This window comes from Coffea eugenioides, chromosome 9 (genome assembly GCF_003713205.1).
Source record: "Coffea eugenioides isolate CCC68of chromosome 9, Ceug_1.0, whole genome shotgun sequence".
Classification (NCBI taxonomy): domain Eukaryota; kingdom Viridiplantae; phylum Streptophyta; class Magnoliopsida; order Gentianales; family Rubiaceae; genus Coffea; species Coffea eugenioides.
In genome coordinates this window covers 37,845,490-37,864,210 of record NC_040043.1, presented here as the reverse complement: position 1 = coordinate 37,864,210, position 18,721 = coordinate 37,845,490, and the positions used below count along the sequence as shown (strand labels likewise).

Here is an 18,721-nt window from a genome sequence, read left to right as displayed (position 1 = left end):
AATAGAGATACAAAACAGGACTCAAAAAACATTTCCAAAAATGCAAAAACACCACGAATACTCCAGCCAGTATTTAGCAATTAGTCCAAACATGACTCCAACTATCGGGGCAGTAGAAAGATGGAACAAAATTTAAAGCTAAAATGTCCCCGCAAGCAATTGAAACACTAAAATAAAAGAATTGTCACTACAAACGACCAAACCATGCCATGCCTGTGAAAGATAGCTCAAGAATGAACTCCTAACCATCGTTACAACAACATGCTAGCCAAACAATCCAAATAAAAAAAATAGGAAAAATTTATGCCATGGTACATAAGCACAAACTCCACTCAAGTTCCTAAACTCTTTCGGTTGAATGAGCCTAAAAAACACTCAATTGCACATCCCAATACATAAGCCCAAGAACTTGCAGAGGTAAAGAAATGGAAAAAGGAAGTCGAAATTCCCTATTCAGGGGGGAAAGACCCATGGTGCTTCACAAACACTAGGCGGGCTGCTTTTGTCCTATAGGTAAACCAAATCGCATGCTCCAAAGGGTCCTTCAAAATGTCAGCAACCTTCAGATGCACATTGATAACCAAGTGCAAGGTGCAAAGCTATTCCAGGGCAACTTCTAAGTCGGAAGAGGGTCCAGACCGGCCATGATCATTTTTGGAAGACAAATGATAACAAAATACTTTTAAGTAATTAGTGATGCACAGATGCAAATCGTTTTCTCTCCAAGCTGACTTGGCAGTACAAGTACTTAGTCTACTTCTTTCTTGCAAAGCTATGATCATATCTGTTAAGAGAATATAAATACTCTTGTGGATAATAAATTAGTAAGAGTATTGTTGTAAATAATTTGTTAGATTTTTATTATTATAAATACTAGTTGGTCACTCATAATACGTGAGTTAGACGTTTTTCTCCCAAAATACATGTTATTATGGTACTAGAGCTAAAGTCCTAAGGTTAGGGTTAAACATCTAGCAAAAGTCCTATTCAAGTGATACTTTTCATCGCGCTACTGTTCACGTGTTACTGTTTCAGGTTACTATTCACCATGAATTTTGATTGTTTTTTGTTTGAAGTGCTATTCATTATGGCTGAAAATTTATCAAAAAGTGTCATGGCATCCACTAATGTTATGACAATGATGACGCCTCAAATCACAAATTGGAAGTTGAACAATACTCATTATCAACAGTAGTCAAAAGCTGTTAAGATTTATCTAACAGACTTAGAAAAACAACGATATCTCATAGATAACTCTCCTACGGAAGATAACAAGAGACTAATGTGGATTTAGAGGATGTCCAAATTTTTGGAGCACTATGGAATTCTATGAAGCCACGAATTGCTTATATGTGTTCTCATTGTGACACAACAAAACAAATTTGGAATTGTGTCAGATTATTATACTGCAGTAATCTTTCACGGATGTATGATATTTTTTTTGGATTATTTTCAGTTGCAATAAGATAACAAGACAGTAACTGAATACTTTGCTGATCTCAAGCGAATTTCAGAAGAATTGAATTCTGTAAGGGCTCTCTCAAGTGATATTACAATTATGTAGAGGCAAAGTGAATAAATGCTTGTGCTCAAATTCTTGATTGGCCTTAAGCCATAATTTGAACAAATCAAATCTCAAATTTTAGCTGATGAACAATTACCATCCTTTGCAGAGCCGTATGCTTGTGTCTTACGTTCTGGATCTAAGGATAATGCACAGGGTGATGGTGTTCTAATTAATGACAAGTTTGCTTTAATTACGAACAATAATTGGATAAAACAACTTAGTTCTGGACATGAACAACTTAGTTCTGGATATGGCTCTCGTGGAGGAAGAAGTAGATGAGGTCTTGGGTGTCATGGAGGTCGAGTCACCCGTGAGTGCACTTATTGTGATTTGAAAAATCACACGCTTGATACTTGTTAGGATTTAGTTGGAAAACATCCTTCGTTTGCTAATGCAGTTACCACTGATCAAACTAAATCAGATTCTTCGGCACAAGGGTCCTAGAAGACTTTTACCATTTTCGAGAAAGATTATGTTAAATTCCTGCAGTACTAAATTGTAAATCATGCATCTCTTCCCTCTGCTTCTTTAGCACAAAAAAGTAATGTTATGGCTTGTCTCTTCACATCTTCTAATTCTGACTCATGAGTTATTGACTCTAGGGCTACTGATTATATATTAGATATCTCTAGAAATTTTTTTAATGTTCAAGAGTTTACTTCCTTTCCTCATGTTACTTTAGTTGATTGATCTATAACTAAAGTTAAAAACTAAGCATTGTAAAAATCAACCCATCTCTTTTGCTATCTTCTATTCTTTACGTACCCAATGTACCTTTTAATCTAATGTTTGTTAATAAATTACAGTGTTCAGTTATTTTTTCTCCTGATTTTGTTGTCATTCAGGATTTGAAGACAAAGAGGAAGATTGGTGGAAGACATAGGCATAATGATTTTTATTTTCTTAACACCAATGGTCTGATTGCATGTCCTGCAACTGTTTCTCCTCTTGAAATTTACTGTCGTTTAAGTCATCCGTCTCTACAAAATTTGAAGAAGTTGGTTCCTACTTCGAATCAGTTGTCTTCATTAGAATGTGAGTTTTGTCAGTTAAGAAAGTATCACCGTATTTCTTTTGCCCCTAGAATTAATAAACGGATTTTTGAACCCTTTTTGTTAGTTCATCCTGATGTTTGGAGTCCTAATCACGTCATTTCAAAGTTAGGTTTTAAATATTTTGTAATATTTGTTGATAACTTTTCCAGAGTTACATGGACTTATTTAATGAAAGATTGTTGAGAATTATATTCCATTTTTTGTGCATTTGTTACAAAAATAAAGAATCAATTTAGTATACTTATACATATATTTCGCAGTGATAATGTGAAAGAATATTTTTTCACTCTTTTTGATACTTTTATAACTAAGTCCGGTATTATTCATTAATTCTCTTGTCCTTACACTCCACAACAGAATGAAGTTGTTGAAAGAAAAATTGGACAATTAGTCAAAGTTGCTCGAACAATTTTGTTGCACATGAATGTGCCTAAACAGTTTTGGAGTGATGCAGTTTTAACTGCATGTTATTTAATTAATTGCATGCCATCTAATATTTTTGGAGGCCAATTACCTCACTCAATTCTTTTTCTTTGTGAACCTGTGTTTAAAATACCTTCTTGTATTTTTGGATGTGTGTGTTTTATTCATCAACTTGCTTCTGGGTTGGATAAATTAGATTCTCGTGCTATTAAATGTATTTTCTAAGGATACGCATGAGCATAAAAGGATATAGATATTACAGTCAAATTTTAAATCGATTTTTTACTTGTGTTGATGTTACTTTCTTTGAATCCACTTCTTATTTTATGAAGCAAGGTATGTCTAGTGAGGTAGAATAGTATTCCTCTTTTCCTTCTCCTATTTTACCAATTCTTTCATCTTTATTATCTGAGTTATACAGTCCACCGGATTTCACAATTAGATTATCTTGTCCTAATTTTTAAGTTTATTCTTGTCATTTCGTAGTTGAGAAAGTTCCTGATACACCACGTACTTCGCCAATTAACTCTCAATTTTCAAATCCAGGTATGACGCCCTCTTGTGAGTTATATCTTCCTATTATTTTATGCAAAGGTAAGAGGCACTGTAGTTCTCATCCTATTTCTAATTTTATTTCTTATTCTCATATCTCTCCGTCATATTGTTCTTTTGTTGTTTCACTTGATTTTATATCCATTTCTAAGTCTATTACCCATACTTTCAATTATCCTAGTTGGAGATTAGTTATGCAAGAAGAGATATTTGCTTTGGAGCAAAATGGTATTTGGAATGTTGTCCCTCTTTCTTCTGGTAAGTCTGTTGTTAGTTGTAAATTGGTGTACACTATAAAAGTGCAATCTAATGGTTCTATTGATAGATTGAAGATTCGTCTAGTAATTAAAGGATTTACTCAAGTGTACGGAACAGATTATTTAGACACATTTTCTCATGTTGCAAAGATTACCTCTGTTTGTTTTCTTATCTTTTTGGCGGCAACTTATAATTGGCTATTGCATCAATTGGTTGTGAAAAATGCATTTTTACATGGAGATTTGGAAGAAGAGATATATATGAAATAACCTCCTGGATTTGTTGTTCAGAGGAAGAATTAACAGTCGATTTGTCGTTTGAAAAAATTCTTATGTGGATTGAAATAATCTCCTAGGGCTTAGTTTGGCCAATTTAGTAGTGTTATCATGGAGTTCAATCTGATAAGATGTAAAGTAGATCACTTTATATTTTATCAACATCCTAATACTGGTAAAATTTTATAAGTTATTTATGTGGATGATATTGTGATTACATGTGATGATATTGTGGGGATCTAGAAGTTTAAGTTCAATCTGCAGACAAACTTTCAGACAAAGAATTTAGATCACTTACAATATTTTCTGAATATTGAGGTAATTCGGTCTAAATATGAGATTTATTTATGTTAAAAAAAATATGTACTCAATATGTTGAGTGAAGTTGGAATGTTAGGTTGTCAAACTGAAGATACTCCTATGGATCCTAGTATGAAATTAGTAGGAGATCAAGGTACATTACTAAATGATCTTGGGTAACATCGAAGACGTGGGTAAATTAAATTATCTCATTGTAACGAGACTTGATATTTCGTTTGCAGTGAGTGTCATGAGTCAATTTCTTGAGAGTCCTCCTTCCAGTCATTGGGATGCTGTTATACCAATTTTCAGGTATCTTAAGAGTGCTTCTGAAAAAGAGTTGTTGTATCAAAATCATGGACACGCTGATATTGAAAGATATAGTGATGCAGATTGGATTGGTTCTGTCTCAAATCGAATATCGATCATATGATATTGTATGTATGTTGGTGGTAATTTAGTGTCGTAGAAGAATAATAAACAAACAGTTGTCTCTAGGTCAAGTGCAGAATCTGAATACCACACTATGACTCACACTGTGTGTGAGTTGATTTGGTTGAAAAGCATATTATTTGAAATTGGGTTTGACTGTTTGAGTATAAACAGTCTATAAATTTAGTGTGTGATAATTAGGCAACTGTTCATATTGCGTTTAACCCAATGTTTCATGAAAGGACAAAACATATTGAAGTTGATTGTCATTTCATTCGAACAAAATTGTTTGATGGAGTCATCAAGACATCTCATGTACCATCTGTAGATCAATTGATTGATTTGTTTACTAAGAATTTAGGAGGTTCTAGGATGAAATACATTTGTAACAAATTAGACTTTCATGATAAATACGCTCCAACTTGAGGGGGAGTGTTAAAAGAATACAAATACTCTTGTGGATAATAAATTAGTAAAGGTATTTTTGTAAATAGTTTGTTAAATTTGTATTACTATAAATACTAGTTGGTCACTCATAATATGTGAGTTAGACATTTTTCTTCCAAAATACATGTTATCAATATCCAAAAAAATATTAACATACTACTAAATAATTGTGAAGGCAATTACAAGATTGAATCAGGCAGGCAATGGTGATTACCCTTCGCAGCCATGGTTTGAAGACTCGGCCAAGTCGTCACCATCTCGGCCTCGCCCGATACGATATCGTGACGAAACGATACCGAAATACTTGACTCGCCGAGAAATCGGCCGAGACATCACTGCGACGGGTTGATTCGGTCAAATCACACCGAATCACTTCGAGTTATTCCGAGTCAAGTTGAATTAAACAAAAAACCTTTAGAAAAAAAGGAAAAAAAGGATTAAAAAAGGGAAATTCGGGGACACCTCTACCGCCTGTGTCAATCTCCTGTCAAGTATGCTATACAGGGAAAAAGATGCGAGTGATGGGCACGTCATAAAAGATTTCGTGGGGCCGTTTTTAGATTAATTATAGTGGTTCCCTATCCTATTACCAGACATAATTGGGACAAGCTTATCCGAAACACCAGACATAATTGGGAGAAGCACTTGGACCGCAGCTCAATTACATCGACCCTTGGAGTAAAAACTACAGCAAGATCCCAACACACGAGAAGGAGAAGTCAATATCGAAATCATTCATTGGGAAATAGAAACAAATTTGCCAAAGTACTGATCATGTGAAAAGATGCGTTTATATTATTCCAACTTGGTTCAAGTATATGTACCTTCACTTTATTTTTCTTTTCTTTCAAAGGCTATTACTTCCAACTTTCTTTTTCAAAGTTATCACTTTACTTTTCTTTCAAAACCGGCAGGCATCCAAGGTGATAGAATAAGTGAGAAGAGAAATGCCCAAAAGTGAACTGGAAGACCACCCCAGTCATAGTACTTTTCTTACGAACTCTTATGCCATGGTGGGATCCGCCTGGAGTTTTGTCCTTCAAATGGGATGTCCATAATGTGACTGCCATTCTTGTATCGATTTTGCTTGGCTTTCTCCTGCAACTTTCTGGAGTTTTGGCACTTGGGTACGAAATTCTTTAAATAAAAGAATAGACTAGTCATTTTATGTGTCGGTGCAAGAGTCCACAGATTTAAAATTTTTATACTTTCTCTCATCTCTGTTCTTATTTGGACGTTCTTAGGGAAGCGAGATAGTACCTAAAATAGAAGGAATCAACTCCGATCAAGCTTCTCTTTCTTATCGGAAATAGCTAGTCATCAACTTTAGTTGTAGCAACGGCCCTTTCATTGCCCACCCTTGGTCTTTCCTTTGAAATAAGGACTTTTCCCGTGGGTCAGCAGGTATGAATTTATTTCTTTAAGTTTTCTATACTTATTAGTAGGTATGAATTAGAAACATATTTGGATTAATTATAGCCCTTATGTAATTGGCCAAGGTTGGATTAATTATGATTGTGTCCAAAATAAAATTTAGAAATTTAGATTTATCTGGCTAATTTGTGTTGTTGAAATTTATTTTGGACCAAACATAAGTTTAACACTTATCTCACATATAATTCAAAGTACATAATAAATTAGTTCAAATTCATTTGATATTTAGTGAAAATATTAAAATAACTGTTATATCTTTTAATATAAAATTTTCTAAAATGCAGTAATAATTTTAATAAATATTTAAAATTTTGAAGTTATTTTAATAAATGAAAAAATGATCATTGTTGCAGGTTTACATTATAGATTAGATGTTTAACTTGCTAATATAATAGAAATAAATTATTACTATTATAAAATGTCATAAACTACTTGTTGTATTTTTTTCATATATCTTTAATTATTTTGTGATAAATTAATCATTTATATTGATACGTGTAATAGTTACAATGACGAGCAAGAATATTGGTTGGGAACATGGTAAACCCGTGGGTGGGAATAGAAAAATTGTAATATGCAATTATTGTGGAAAAGTAATGCATGGTGGCATTACAAGGTTGAAAGAACATGTCAGTCATGTTACGGGACAAGTTGAACCTTATCCAAAGGCCTCAAGAGAAGTTACAGATGTAATGAAAATGCATCTAAAGGCTGGTAAGATTCAAAGAGGTACAATAAAACAGAAAAAAGATGAAATATTGAACTCTCTCCAACAAGAAAATATGTATAGTAATTTCAACATGGTTGGCGACGAGGAGGACGAAGACATTTTTGAAATTGATGAAGAAAGTAGGATGGCGTTGGAAAAAAAACTGATGAAGCAAGCAATTAGAGAGGGCCAATACTTGCAATTTTTAGACGAACAACGAAGGCATTCAGTATCTGGAAGTCGACCTTCTATGTTTATGTCAGGTATCATTTGTAAACTAAAATATTATAACAAATTTGATATCATTTTATTAAATATAATTAAATAAAGTTGTAATTTATTCATTCATTTTTTATTTGTTAAACATTGTGAATTTTAGGGAATATGGGTGCTGGCACTTCAAAACCAACGACTTCTGAAAATAAAAGAGAATTGTCACGTAATTTCAGTGTCAGATAAGCGGATGAAATGACAAGCAGAGGAATTGACTCACATATGTTTCCTTTGAAACAAAAATGAGTCAAATCAATGTTTGCGGGGGAAAATATAAAAAGAGTTGGTAAGGCAATTTCAAAGTTTTTTCATTTCAATGCTATACCATTTCATGCAGCTAACAATCTTTATTATCAATCGATGATTGATGAAATTGCCAAAGCTGGTTCTAGTATTAAAGGCCTTTCAGCTTATCAAATTTGAAGAGCTTGAGAAATATCTTGGAGATATTTATGATAAATTTTCAACTTTTGGTTGTACACTTATGTGTGATGGGTAGGGCACCCGTACAAAACATCCAATAATAAATTTTATGGTATACTGTGATAGGCACATGATATACCATAGTTCAGTTGATTGTACCAATGTCAAGAAAACTGCTGAATATATTTTCAAGTTAATGGATAAGGTAGTAGAGGCTGTGGGAGAAAATATGTTGTGCAAGTTGTGACAGATAGTGAATCTAGTATGAAAGCAGCTAGACAACTGTTGATGAAAAAAAGAAAAAATTTATTCTGATCACCTTGCGCTGCTCATTGTATAGATTTGATGTTGGAGGATATTGACAAAATAGATAATGTAAAAGAAACTATTGCTCAGGAGAAGCAGATAAAAAGTTTCATAAATAACAGTGACAAAGTAGTGAATCTGATGAAGACATATGCAAGAAAAAGAGAACTGATACGTCCAGGTATCACTAGATTTGCAACTGGATTCATTTATATGGAAAGTCTTTTTGGCCATTCTACAAAACTAAAAAGAATGTGCACCTCAGATGAATGGACAGAGTTCAATAACACTACCAAGAGTAAAGCAGAAGCTGTTAAAGTAGCTGAGTTGATATTGTCAGAGAAGTTTTGGAAAAAAATTAGAAATGTGTGTACAATAATGGAGCCTCTGGTCAAAGTTTTAAAAACTATTGATCAAGATAATAAGCCAACATTGCCAATTATTTATGAGGCAATGGATAGAGCAAAAAATGGCTATTCAAAAGTCAGTGAAATCTTGGAAAAAGATTTGGGAAGTGATTGATAATGGATGGTACAATCAATTTCATTATGATTTACATGTGACTGGTAACTTAAAATATTACATCCAATTTAAATATGTAACATATATGTATTTATTTATTTTCTAATTTTGTGATTTTATTGTATTTAGCATATTTTTTGAATCCGATCCTTCAATATTCTGGAACTTGCGAGTTTAATCTGGATGAAGTTCGAAAAGGGTTGAAGAAAGTCATTGCAAATTTGGAGCCAAATTTAGATGCACAAGTTGATTCAATAAATGATGTATTCTTTTGATTATTTTATTTATTTATATTAATGAACAAATTTTAAAATTTTAATGCCTGTGTATATATTATTTTTGTAGATCAAAAGTTTTGTAGACAAAAAAGGAGGGTTTGGAAGTGCTATTGCAGCAAGAACGTTAGCAAAATCTTTACCAGGTTTCAACTTAATTCATACTTATATAAACATCTAAATCATGTTAATGAAGTTAATATTTTTATAATTTTAAAATAATAATAATAAATTATTATTATTATTATTACTTTGTTTGTTTAGCTGAATGGTGGCTTAACTACAGTGAGGATGCGCCAAATTTAAGGAATATTGCAGTGAAAATATTGAGTCAAACCTGCACATCCTCTGGTTGCGAGCGAAATTGGAGTACATGGTCATTAATTCATACAAAACTACGTAACCGTTTGGCAATTAAAAAATTGCATAAATTAGTTTTTGTGCATTACAATGTGCGATTAAAGGTGAAAATTTTGATGCATCAAGGAGATACTGATGATTTCTATAACCCAATTGACTTGAATCACATTTTTCACCAAGATGATATATTAGATGATTGAATAAGAGAAAATGAACATTGCCTGAAGATAATCTGGATTGGTTGGATAAGGGCATTCATCAAACTGAATCAGAAAGTAGTGAATATCAAGAACATGACAATGATGGTTTGGTTGATACATTGTCCCAATATATTACCAAAAAAAAAAAAAAAGAAAGGTCTTGCTGAATCATCAAGTAGGAAACAAAAAAGTAAGACTAAACAAACCAGTAAACATACTATTTCATCATCTTCAAATAAAAGTGACAGCGGTAATGATGATGATGACAATGGTGACGATGGAGATGGAGGGAACAATTCTTTCAAGCATGGTGGTGGTTACAATCAAGATAGCCAACAAACAGGAGGTATGTTATGGGTTCAAAGACAAGATAATTATTATGCCACTCAAGATACTGATCATGGCTATTGTCCTGGCATAGAAGCACAACATCAATTCCTCAATAATTTAACTCAATTTTCAAGTGAGGATACTTTCTCTCACCATTTAGGGTCACAAAGATATAGAGGAATCGATGATCAGATGTAAAATTTGGGTATACACTCAACCTATGAGCATGAATCTAGCCAAAACTGCAGTACTAGTCAATTGGGATATGGTTATGACCAATCATATGGAATCACTCCTGACTATTACAGTGGATATCGGCTATTTGATGGATCTGGACAGATCGATAGGTCTACTAGCATTCATGGTAGTGGATATGAAAAAGAAATAGATAAATCTCATGATGGTTCTTCTTTTGATTCCAATAACATTGGGTTTTATGGTCATGATTCTACTGCATCATATGATACTAGCGATAGTGTTAACTATCGAGGGTTTGGATACTACCATCATACTCAGCAATTCATCTCCAATCCAGAAGTTCTTCCATCTAGTGATTATGGAACATCTAGTCAATCCTCACATCCAGTAAATATACCAGATAACTCTTATACACTACCTAGTCAAGGTCCTATGCCACTTCCACATCTGTTTTACCATTCATCGAGAAATGAGGGTGATTTTGAATCACATCGTCATTCTACTTGGTATTAACAAGTACGAAAATATAAAGTACTAGTATATCTTTTTATATATTTACCTTTTATTTAATATGATTTCTTTTTATTGTTGGCAGGAGATTGATCAAATATTCCAACTTTATGCTATAAATAAATCCTTAGTTTGTATTGTTAATGGTTGATATTACTTTTGCAATTATTAGTTTTAAAATTGTGGTCTATGTTATTTTGATTTTATTTGTGATGCCATTGTCTTAAATAATTAAAAGTACTTATTGTTTTTAATATGTATAAAAATAGTACATTTTACAAATTTTCTTTTGCTATTTTTTTTTTTATTTTTGTTTAGCATACTTTTTTTATATTATTAACAATTTTTAGAATATTAAATGCTTTAAAATTTGAGTCTCACCGAGACCGTGACCGATATGCCGAGACCGATGTGGAACGTTCCGGACCGCGACCGCGACTTTGAACCATGTTCGCAGCACGTCAGTAACTGAGGGCATATAGGAATATCTCCCTGCTTAGGATCGCTTTACAGCCAGCCTTACTTAATGTCGGTTCTTTAACAGACATAAGAGAGAGGATAAGGTACCATATGCATACAATTAACCTGCTTCGGCTGGGCCAAGCCAGTATAAAATACTTTTAGAGTGTTTCAAAGAAACGAATATTCCAGGCCATTATATTGCAGACATTGCAGGTGTGGCATTAGCATTAGTACTAATAATCCAAGTTGTATCAGCATTCATAGACTGAGTAACTCAACACAATCTATGCAGAGATAGGAACTCTATGATTGTATAAAGACAAGAATGTGTCGCCTTCCATCAGCTTCATTTTCACCAAAATTATATTTATCTCAATTAGCCTACAAAATCAGCTATGCTTTTGTAATTTCATATTGAATACTGAAGAGGTGATTTTTGACTTGACAAGGTGGCCCGAAGGTCAGAAAGTCTTCTTGGCTGAGGAGGTCACCACAGTAGGATCACCTGCTTAAATTATAAGAAGAGGGGTGGAATCCCCTGGTATAGCTCTGAAGCTTAAGTTAGTTAGAATCGAAACAATGTTGCAAGATGAATATTAGCCTTTTTACCAGAGATTTTGCATCCCCTTTCTCAGTGGGAGCTCCCACTATTTATACAGGACAATCAGGAGAAAGAGAGAAGCTGTGGGTGCAGGTCCCTAGAAATTTGATGTAGACAGCGTATCACACTAATTTGATCGGACTCTGCAAAGGGCAGTGTGTCAGAGCAGCCGCCAGTCATACATCAGCGTGTGTCAGAGGTCACATCCAATACTTTTCCAGTTGTCCGACCCTTAGGCATCACTTCGGCAGTGTGAGCTACAGCTCCGACCGAGGTGGGAACAAAAGTCGAGTTCACCCAAGTCGCCTTAGGGTACAGGATGTCCGGGGTGGAACTATCAGGGATTTAGTCTGTGGGATGTGTGGGCTTTCGGGATATCCGAGCCGATTTGACCATCCTCACTAAGCCTCCCAAACTGCGGGAAAGGTGAGCTCGTCGCTTCCCGAGGCTGACGAATGGTTCTGGAACGTGAAACACAGAAATGACATGTAATATACGCGCAGATGGGACTGGAAGGAAGATGAAGAGATGGCTGGCAGCTTTATCAACAGGTTCATGAATAGACGCGGAGTCAACAGTCAATCAAACAGCCTTTTCATTAATGAGGAGAGAGAACGTTTCCTCGAGAACCCAAAAGGTGCCGCCCTTTCAGTTTCTTACTGCTGGCCTATAAAAAGGGGGTTCCTTTCACCATTTCATTCTCTTCCGCAAAAATCTTCAATCTCCTCAGAACAAATCTTGGCTATATTTTCATCTCGGCAATTCTCGAACTCCCAACTTCCTTTTAAGAGTAAGTTTCCCTTCTTCCTCCTTTACTTATGGCTAGAACAGCCCGCACACACAAGGAAACAGTGAGACCAGACTTCACCGAAACAGAGAGGCCCGACCATACCGAAGAGAGAACAGCTTCCGAGCCCAGGGAAGATGCTGCCGGAGCGTCTTATCAGGCCGGTACACATCAAGAAGAGAGCGAAGAAGAGACTGAGATCCTTTACAACGATGACCTCGGTATGGAGATACTACGGGACGAGGGCGTTCAAGAGCCAGTCACTCCTCTGAACCTAGTAGCAATTGACTACGGCCAGATCCCCATGTTCAGCAGCATCATGGGACAGACTTTGATAGCCGAGATGATTCGCAAGTACCCCTGGTGGAAGCACTACAGCATCTACTCTCCTCGGCCAGATCAGTCAGCCAAGCTCCCACTTAGGGGTAGGGTTGCCATTTACGTTGACCAACTAGAGGCCGAACTCAGAGTGCCAACCACCAGGTTCCTCCGAGATTGTCTGAGGTATTGGGGGGTGAGGATCACTCAACTCACCCCCAACGCAATCCGGGTCCTCATCGATTTTCAAATGCTGTGCCGACACCAAGAGATAACCCCCACCATTAATTTCTTCCGTCGCTGTTACTCGATAAAGAATAGTGGGAGTGAGAAGGGGTGGTTCTACTTCGGGAACAAGGTCCCGAAATTGGTGTTAGATGCCCCCACTTCTATTAAGGAGTGGAAGCACAATTTCTTTTTCGTTCCGGCAGATGACTTCTCAGGGGGTTCTGGTGGAGACCTCTCACCTCGGTCAAAGAGACCTCTCCGGGCAATTTGGAGGAAAAGAATTTCCGGAAGCTGGTGGGGTCGGACCTCAAGATCAATTGCTGGGCCTTCCCCGAGGCAGTTCTTGTTAACGGCGGGATTAGTCGAGCTCTCATCAGTCCGGACCATCCGCCCTTCTTTTCTACTAGGCTTTAGAAACATTGTATTCTTTCGTTCCTAACTTTGTTTTTCCTTTCCCTCGATTCTGAATAATTGTGCTTTTGTGCTTTACAGTGGTGAGAGTTTCTGATCTGATCACTTCGGGCAGCGCCGAGGTAGGAAAGAGGCTGGCAAAACGCAAGGACACTGCCGGGTCCTCTGCCCGGCCGAAGAAAAAAATCGCCGCGGCCACAGCAAGCCGCGACTCCCCAGTACTAGTCACGGGAGAGGGCTCTCGTACCTCGGCTATTCCAGGGGATACCTCAGCTATTCCGACGGGGGTGCCCATTCGCGGGGTGACGATAGCTTCTCTGCCCCGGGGCCGGGGTGTGACCCTTTTTCCCGAGACCCCTGTCACGGGGTCGTCATTGTTCAACCTCCACCCCATACCTTCGCAAGAAGTCGGGGAGGATAAGAGGCACTCCGGGGCGCAGTGGTGTCCGGAGTGGGACCTTAATGTCAACGACCGCTGCGAGAATCCCCTCGTCGCGCAGGAACTCCTGGTGCATTCAGTGCTGCCAAGGGACAGCACATATGCTAGGAAGCTTACTCCGGGTGGGCTGATACAGAGTGCTTCAGTTTTCTGAGCTTCCACCACGGCTTTCATTGCTGAGATGACCCAGCGCTATATCAAGCTGGTGGAAGCCTATCAGCCATCCTCTGAGCTCCAGAAAAAGGTAACCGAGTTGGAAGAAAAATTGAAGGCCACCGAGCAGGAGCGCGACAAGGCCGAAGCAGCTCGGGAGCAGACCGAGGCCACCAAGAACTCCCTAATGACGGCCCTAGATGAAGAAAAGGAGACGAGGGCCCAAGAAGAGCAATCAGCTCGGGAGGCAATAGAAAAGGCCGAAACCTGGACCTTAGAAGCTTTCCGCAAGTCCGAGGCCTTTACCCGTGACCTCGGTGAGCTCACGCTGCTGAGTTTCATGTTTGGATACACCACGGCGGTCAACGACGCGGCGCCTTTCCTTACCTCCGAGCAGTTGGAGTCCCTCCAAGATAAGCCGAACTTCAACAAGGATGCTAAGGAATTGTGCGACCGTATGGCAGAGGGCATCCAAGCCGGAAAGGATCTGGCCGAAATCTGGGCCGAATTCAACAAGTGACTCCAAGAGTTTGATCTGGATGGACTCGGTGGAGGTGCAACCGGCGGGGAAACCATGGGTGATCCTGACACTGAGGTCGGTGGGGAGACTATCGGAGACCACGGCACCGGGATAGAGAATGCGTAGAAGCATTCCTAGCCTTGTTACTTTTGTAACCAAGCGCCAGTCGTATATGCTTTGGAGCATTCCGTATCTCGACTTTTTGTAATCGCTCTTGATTTATTTTTAATACTATTGACTTCTTATCTTTTCATGTTTGAGCTCGGCTTTCTTCTCGTATTCTTTGTCCCCTTATTTTTCACTTAGAATAAGATGATACTAAGGGAGAAATAACTCAGAATAAGCTGAATAACTCGTACCAAATAAGTACATACCCTTCAAGGGTGATACAATTTGAGGTTCTCAGCATGCCAGGTTCGGGGTACTCGGGAACCATTTCGGTAAGCTAATGTGCAATATCCATTTTGACTAGACCTGATAACGCGGTAGGGTCCCTCCCACTTAGGGGTTAATTTGCCTTGAGGTTCAGCTCGGCTAACCGAATTTTTGCGGAGCACAAGATCTCCCGGATTGAACCGTAGGTGTCTGACTCGAGCGTTATAGTAGCTAGTTAGGATGTTCTTATATACTGCGACTTTGGCTGCTGCGATGTCCCGCTTCTCTTCAGCGAGGTCGTGGTCTACTCGCCTTTCCTCTTCATTCACCTTGGCAGCGAAGGCTGCCATGCGTGGACTCGGGGTGATAAACTTGGCGGGAACTACGACTTCATACCCATAGGTTAAAGAGAACGCGATCTCTTGTGTTGTGGATCTCGGCGTATTTCGGTAGTACCACAACACACTGGAGACCTCTTTCACCCAAGATGACCCCTCTCGATGCAACCTGGTTTTGAGATCGTGGAGGAGTGTACGATTGAAGTTCTTGACTTGTCCGTTGGCCTGGGGATGGCCAACCGAGGTGAAGTACTGCTTGATCCCAAGATTCTCGCACCATCTCTTGAAGGGGTTGTCAGCAAACTGTTTGCCGTTATCCGAGATGATTACCCGTGATAATCCAAAGCGGCAGACCACATTTTTCTAGAAAAATTTTCGGACCGCTGAATCAGTTATGCTTCTTAGGAATTCGATTTCGACCCATTTGGTGAATTAATCCACCGCCACCACTACATATGCATAGTTGCCTGGGGCTCTGGGGAATGGACCAATTATGTCAGTCCCCCATTATTCGAACGGCCATGGCGAGGTGATCGGGATCATAAGGTTGGTCAGCTGGTGGTGCTCAGGAGCGTAATGTTGGCAAGAAGGGCAGCTAAGAACCATGAGTTGGGCATCTCGCCGAACGATTGACCAGAAGTACCCAAGCAATAGGACCTTCTTGACTAGCATCCGATAGCCAACGTGTGCACCACAGAGCCCCTCGTGGATGTCTTGGAGGATTCTTTTCCCTTCTTCTGGTGTGGTACACCGCAACCACGGGTCGAGGTACGATCTCTTGTACAAAACGTTTTGCCGGAGAGCGTACCGACCTGCTTTACGCTGAAATTTTCTTGCTTCGCCTCAATCTTCTGGGAGCTCTCCCTGACTGAGGAACCGAATTAGCGGACTCATCCAAGTGTCCCCTGGGTAAACGGGACACACGGTTTCTTCTGCATAGTCTGGTTCGGCCAATACTTCTACGAGAACTGTTTTGTTCAAGTCAGAGAAGGAAGTGGATGCGAGCCGAGATAAGGCGTCAGCCCGTCTATTCTGTGACCGGGGTATCCTTTGAATTTCGAAGGACTCGAAGTGTGCTGTTAACTGGCGGACTTTGGAGAGGTAACGCTGCATGACCTTTTCTCTAGCCTCATACTGGCACACAACGAGTTGGGAATCGCTGTTGACCAAGATGTGCTGAACACCGAACTTATGAGCCAGTTGTAGGCCAGCAATGACTGCCTTATATTCAATCTCATTGTTAGAGGCAGCGAAATCAAACCTGAGGGCGTACGAACACAACTCCCCTTGGTGGTCTTCTAGGAGCAAACCGGCTCCACTACCCTCGTTGTTAGACGAGTCGTCCACATGTAGGATCCACTGCTGAGGCCCAACAGTGGTTGAGATGGACTCATTCGATTCATCGAAAGTGAGCTCGGCTATAAAGTCCACAAGGGCTTGCACTTTGATGGCCGTTCGGGGCTCATAGGACAAATCGTATTCTCTCAATTCGATGACCCATTTAGTGAGACGCTCGGAAGCCTCGGGGCGTGACAAGACTTGTTTGAGGGGCTGATCGGTCCTCAGGCAAATGTAATGAGCTAAGAAGTAGGGCTTCAGCCTACGAGCTGCGTGGATCAACGCCAGCACGAGCTTCTCTGCTTGAGTATACCTGATCTCAGGATCTCGAAGGACTCGGCTAACGTAATAGACGGGTATTTGCACACTCTCTTCCCTTATTAGCACGACACTCACGGACTCATCCTCGGCAGACAGGTATATGTATAGCTTATCCCCAATCCGAGGTGAAGTTAGTGTTGAGAGGTGGTGTAGGTATTCATTTAGTTGCTCAAAGGTATGTTGGCACTCTCCTGTCCAGGAGAAGTTGTCAGTTTTCTTCAGGACATTAAAGAAGGGCAATGCCTTGGAAGCAGATTGCGACAGAAACCGGTTCAGGACTGCCAGTCGCCCTGTAAGCCTTTGCACATCCCGGGTGCACCGAGGTGGAGATATTTCCTGGATCACCTTCACCTTCTCAGGATTTGCCTCTATACCCCGCCGTGAGACGAGGTATCCCAAAAATTTTTCCGAGGTGACTCTTAAAATACATTTCTTGGGGTTCAGCATCATCCGGGTATTACGGAGGATCTCGAGGACCTCCTTCAGGTCGAATAGGAAAGTGGAGATCTTCTGACTTTTGAGGAGGATGTCGTCCACGTAGATTTCGACATTTCGACCTATTTGAGATTTGAAAGTTCGGTTGACCAAGCGCTGGTATGTGGTCCCGGTGTTCTTCAGCCCAAATGGCATGGTGGTGTAACAGTACACACTTTGATCTGTGTAGAAGACCGTCTTCTCCTGTTCCTTCTCGTTCATCCCGATCTAGTGATACCCCTTAAAGGCATCGAGAAAACAGAAGATTTCGTAACCCATGGCCGAATCCACCAGGGCGTCGCCTCTAGGCAATGGGTAGCAGTTCTTAGGACAGGCCTTATTCAAGTCGGTAAAATCAACGGACATTCTCCAGGCCCCCGTGTCCTTCTTGACCATGATTGGGTTGGATAACCAGGTTGGGTACTGCACTTCCCTGATAATCTTCTCAGGCAGGAGTTTGTCCACCTCCTCGCCTACTGCTTGGCTGCGCTCTGGGCCGAAGTGCCTTCTCTTTTGTTTGACCGAGCGTGCCTGAGAATCAACATTCAGCTCGTGTACTATGAGGTGATGAGGCACACCTTGGACCTCATCGACAGCCTAAGCAAAAACATCCCGGTGCTCCTTGAGGAGATCTACCATCTGTATCTTAAGCGAGTCAGGCAAATGGACGCCGACGTGGATGGTCTGATCGGGCCTGGAGAGATCCAAGGGGATATCCTCTACCTCATCTCCGGTCTCTAACCTTTTCGGCTTCCCGGTCTGTTGAGAATCGATACAATTGATTGAGAGGATACTGGACATTCTCTCTGGCCTCGTTCCGGAGGTTGAGGTGGAGGCGGCTTGCAAGGTGGCGAGGTAACATTCTCGCACAACACCTACGTCACTGCTCACCTCGGTCACGCCTGCCGGAGTTGGAAATTTGAAGATTAAATGATACGTGGAGTATACTGCATGTAAAGCGTTAAGCGTAGGTCGGCCCATCAATAAATTATAAGGAGAGTCAGCTTTGACCACGACGAAATTGATGGGGACGATACGGCAGCAGGGATGATGTCTTACGGTCACCATCAGTGTGACCATCCCTTCCGGGTGCACAACGTGTCCTCC

General features: G+C 39.6%; 1 protein-coding gene across 1 annotated transcript; it reads right to left on the bottom strand.

Annotated features, from left to right (window-relative positions):
* Nucleotides 1-17,842: 17,842 nt before the first annotated feature.
* LOC113782517 lies at nucleotides 17,843-18,694 on the bottom strand. Its single transcript, XM_027328407.1, has 2 exons — nucleotides 18,251-18,694; nucleotides 17,843-18,145 (listed from the first exon to the last, which is right to left on the bottom strand). Exons 1-2 carry the CDS (start codon nucleotides 18,692-18,694, stop codon nucleotides 17,843-17,845), a joined length of 747 nt encoding a protein of 248 aa, XP_027184208.1.
* Nucleotides 18,695-18,721: the final 27 nt, after the last annotated feature.

Coding starts and splice junctions, on each gene's coding strand:
- LOC113782517 (XM_027328407.1), bottom strand. CDS start 18,694: ATGGTCACACTGATGGTGACCGTAAGACATCATCCCTGCTGCCGTATC. Junction 18,146..18,250: donor ACTCGCTTAAGATACAGATG/GTAGATCTCCTC, acceptor GTTGATTCTCAG/GCACGCTCGGTCAAACAAAA.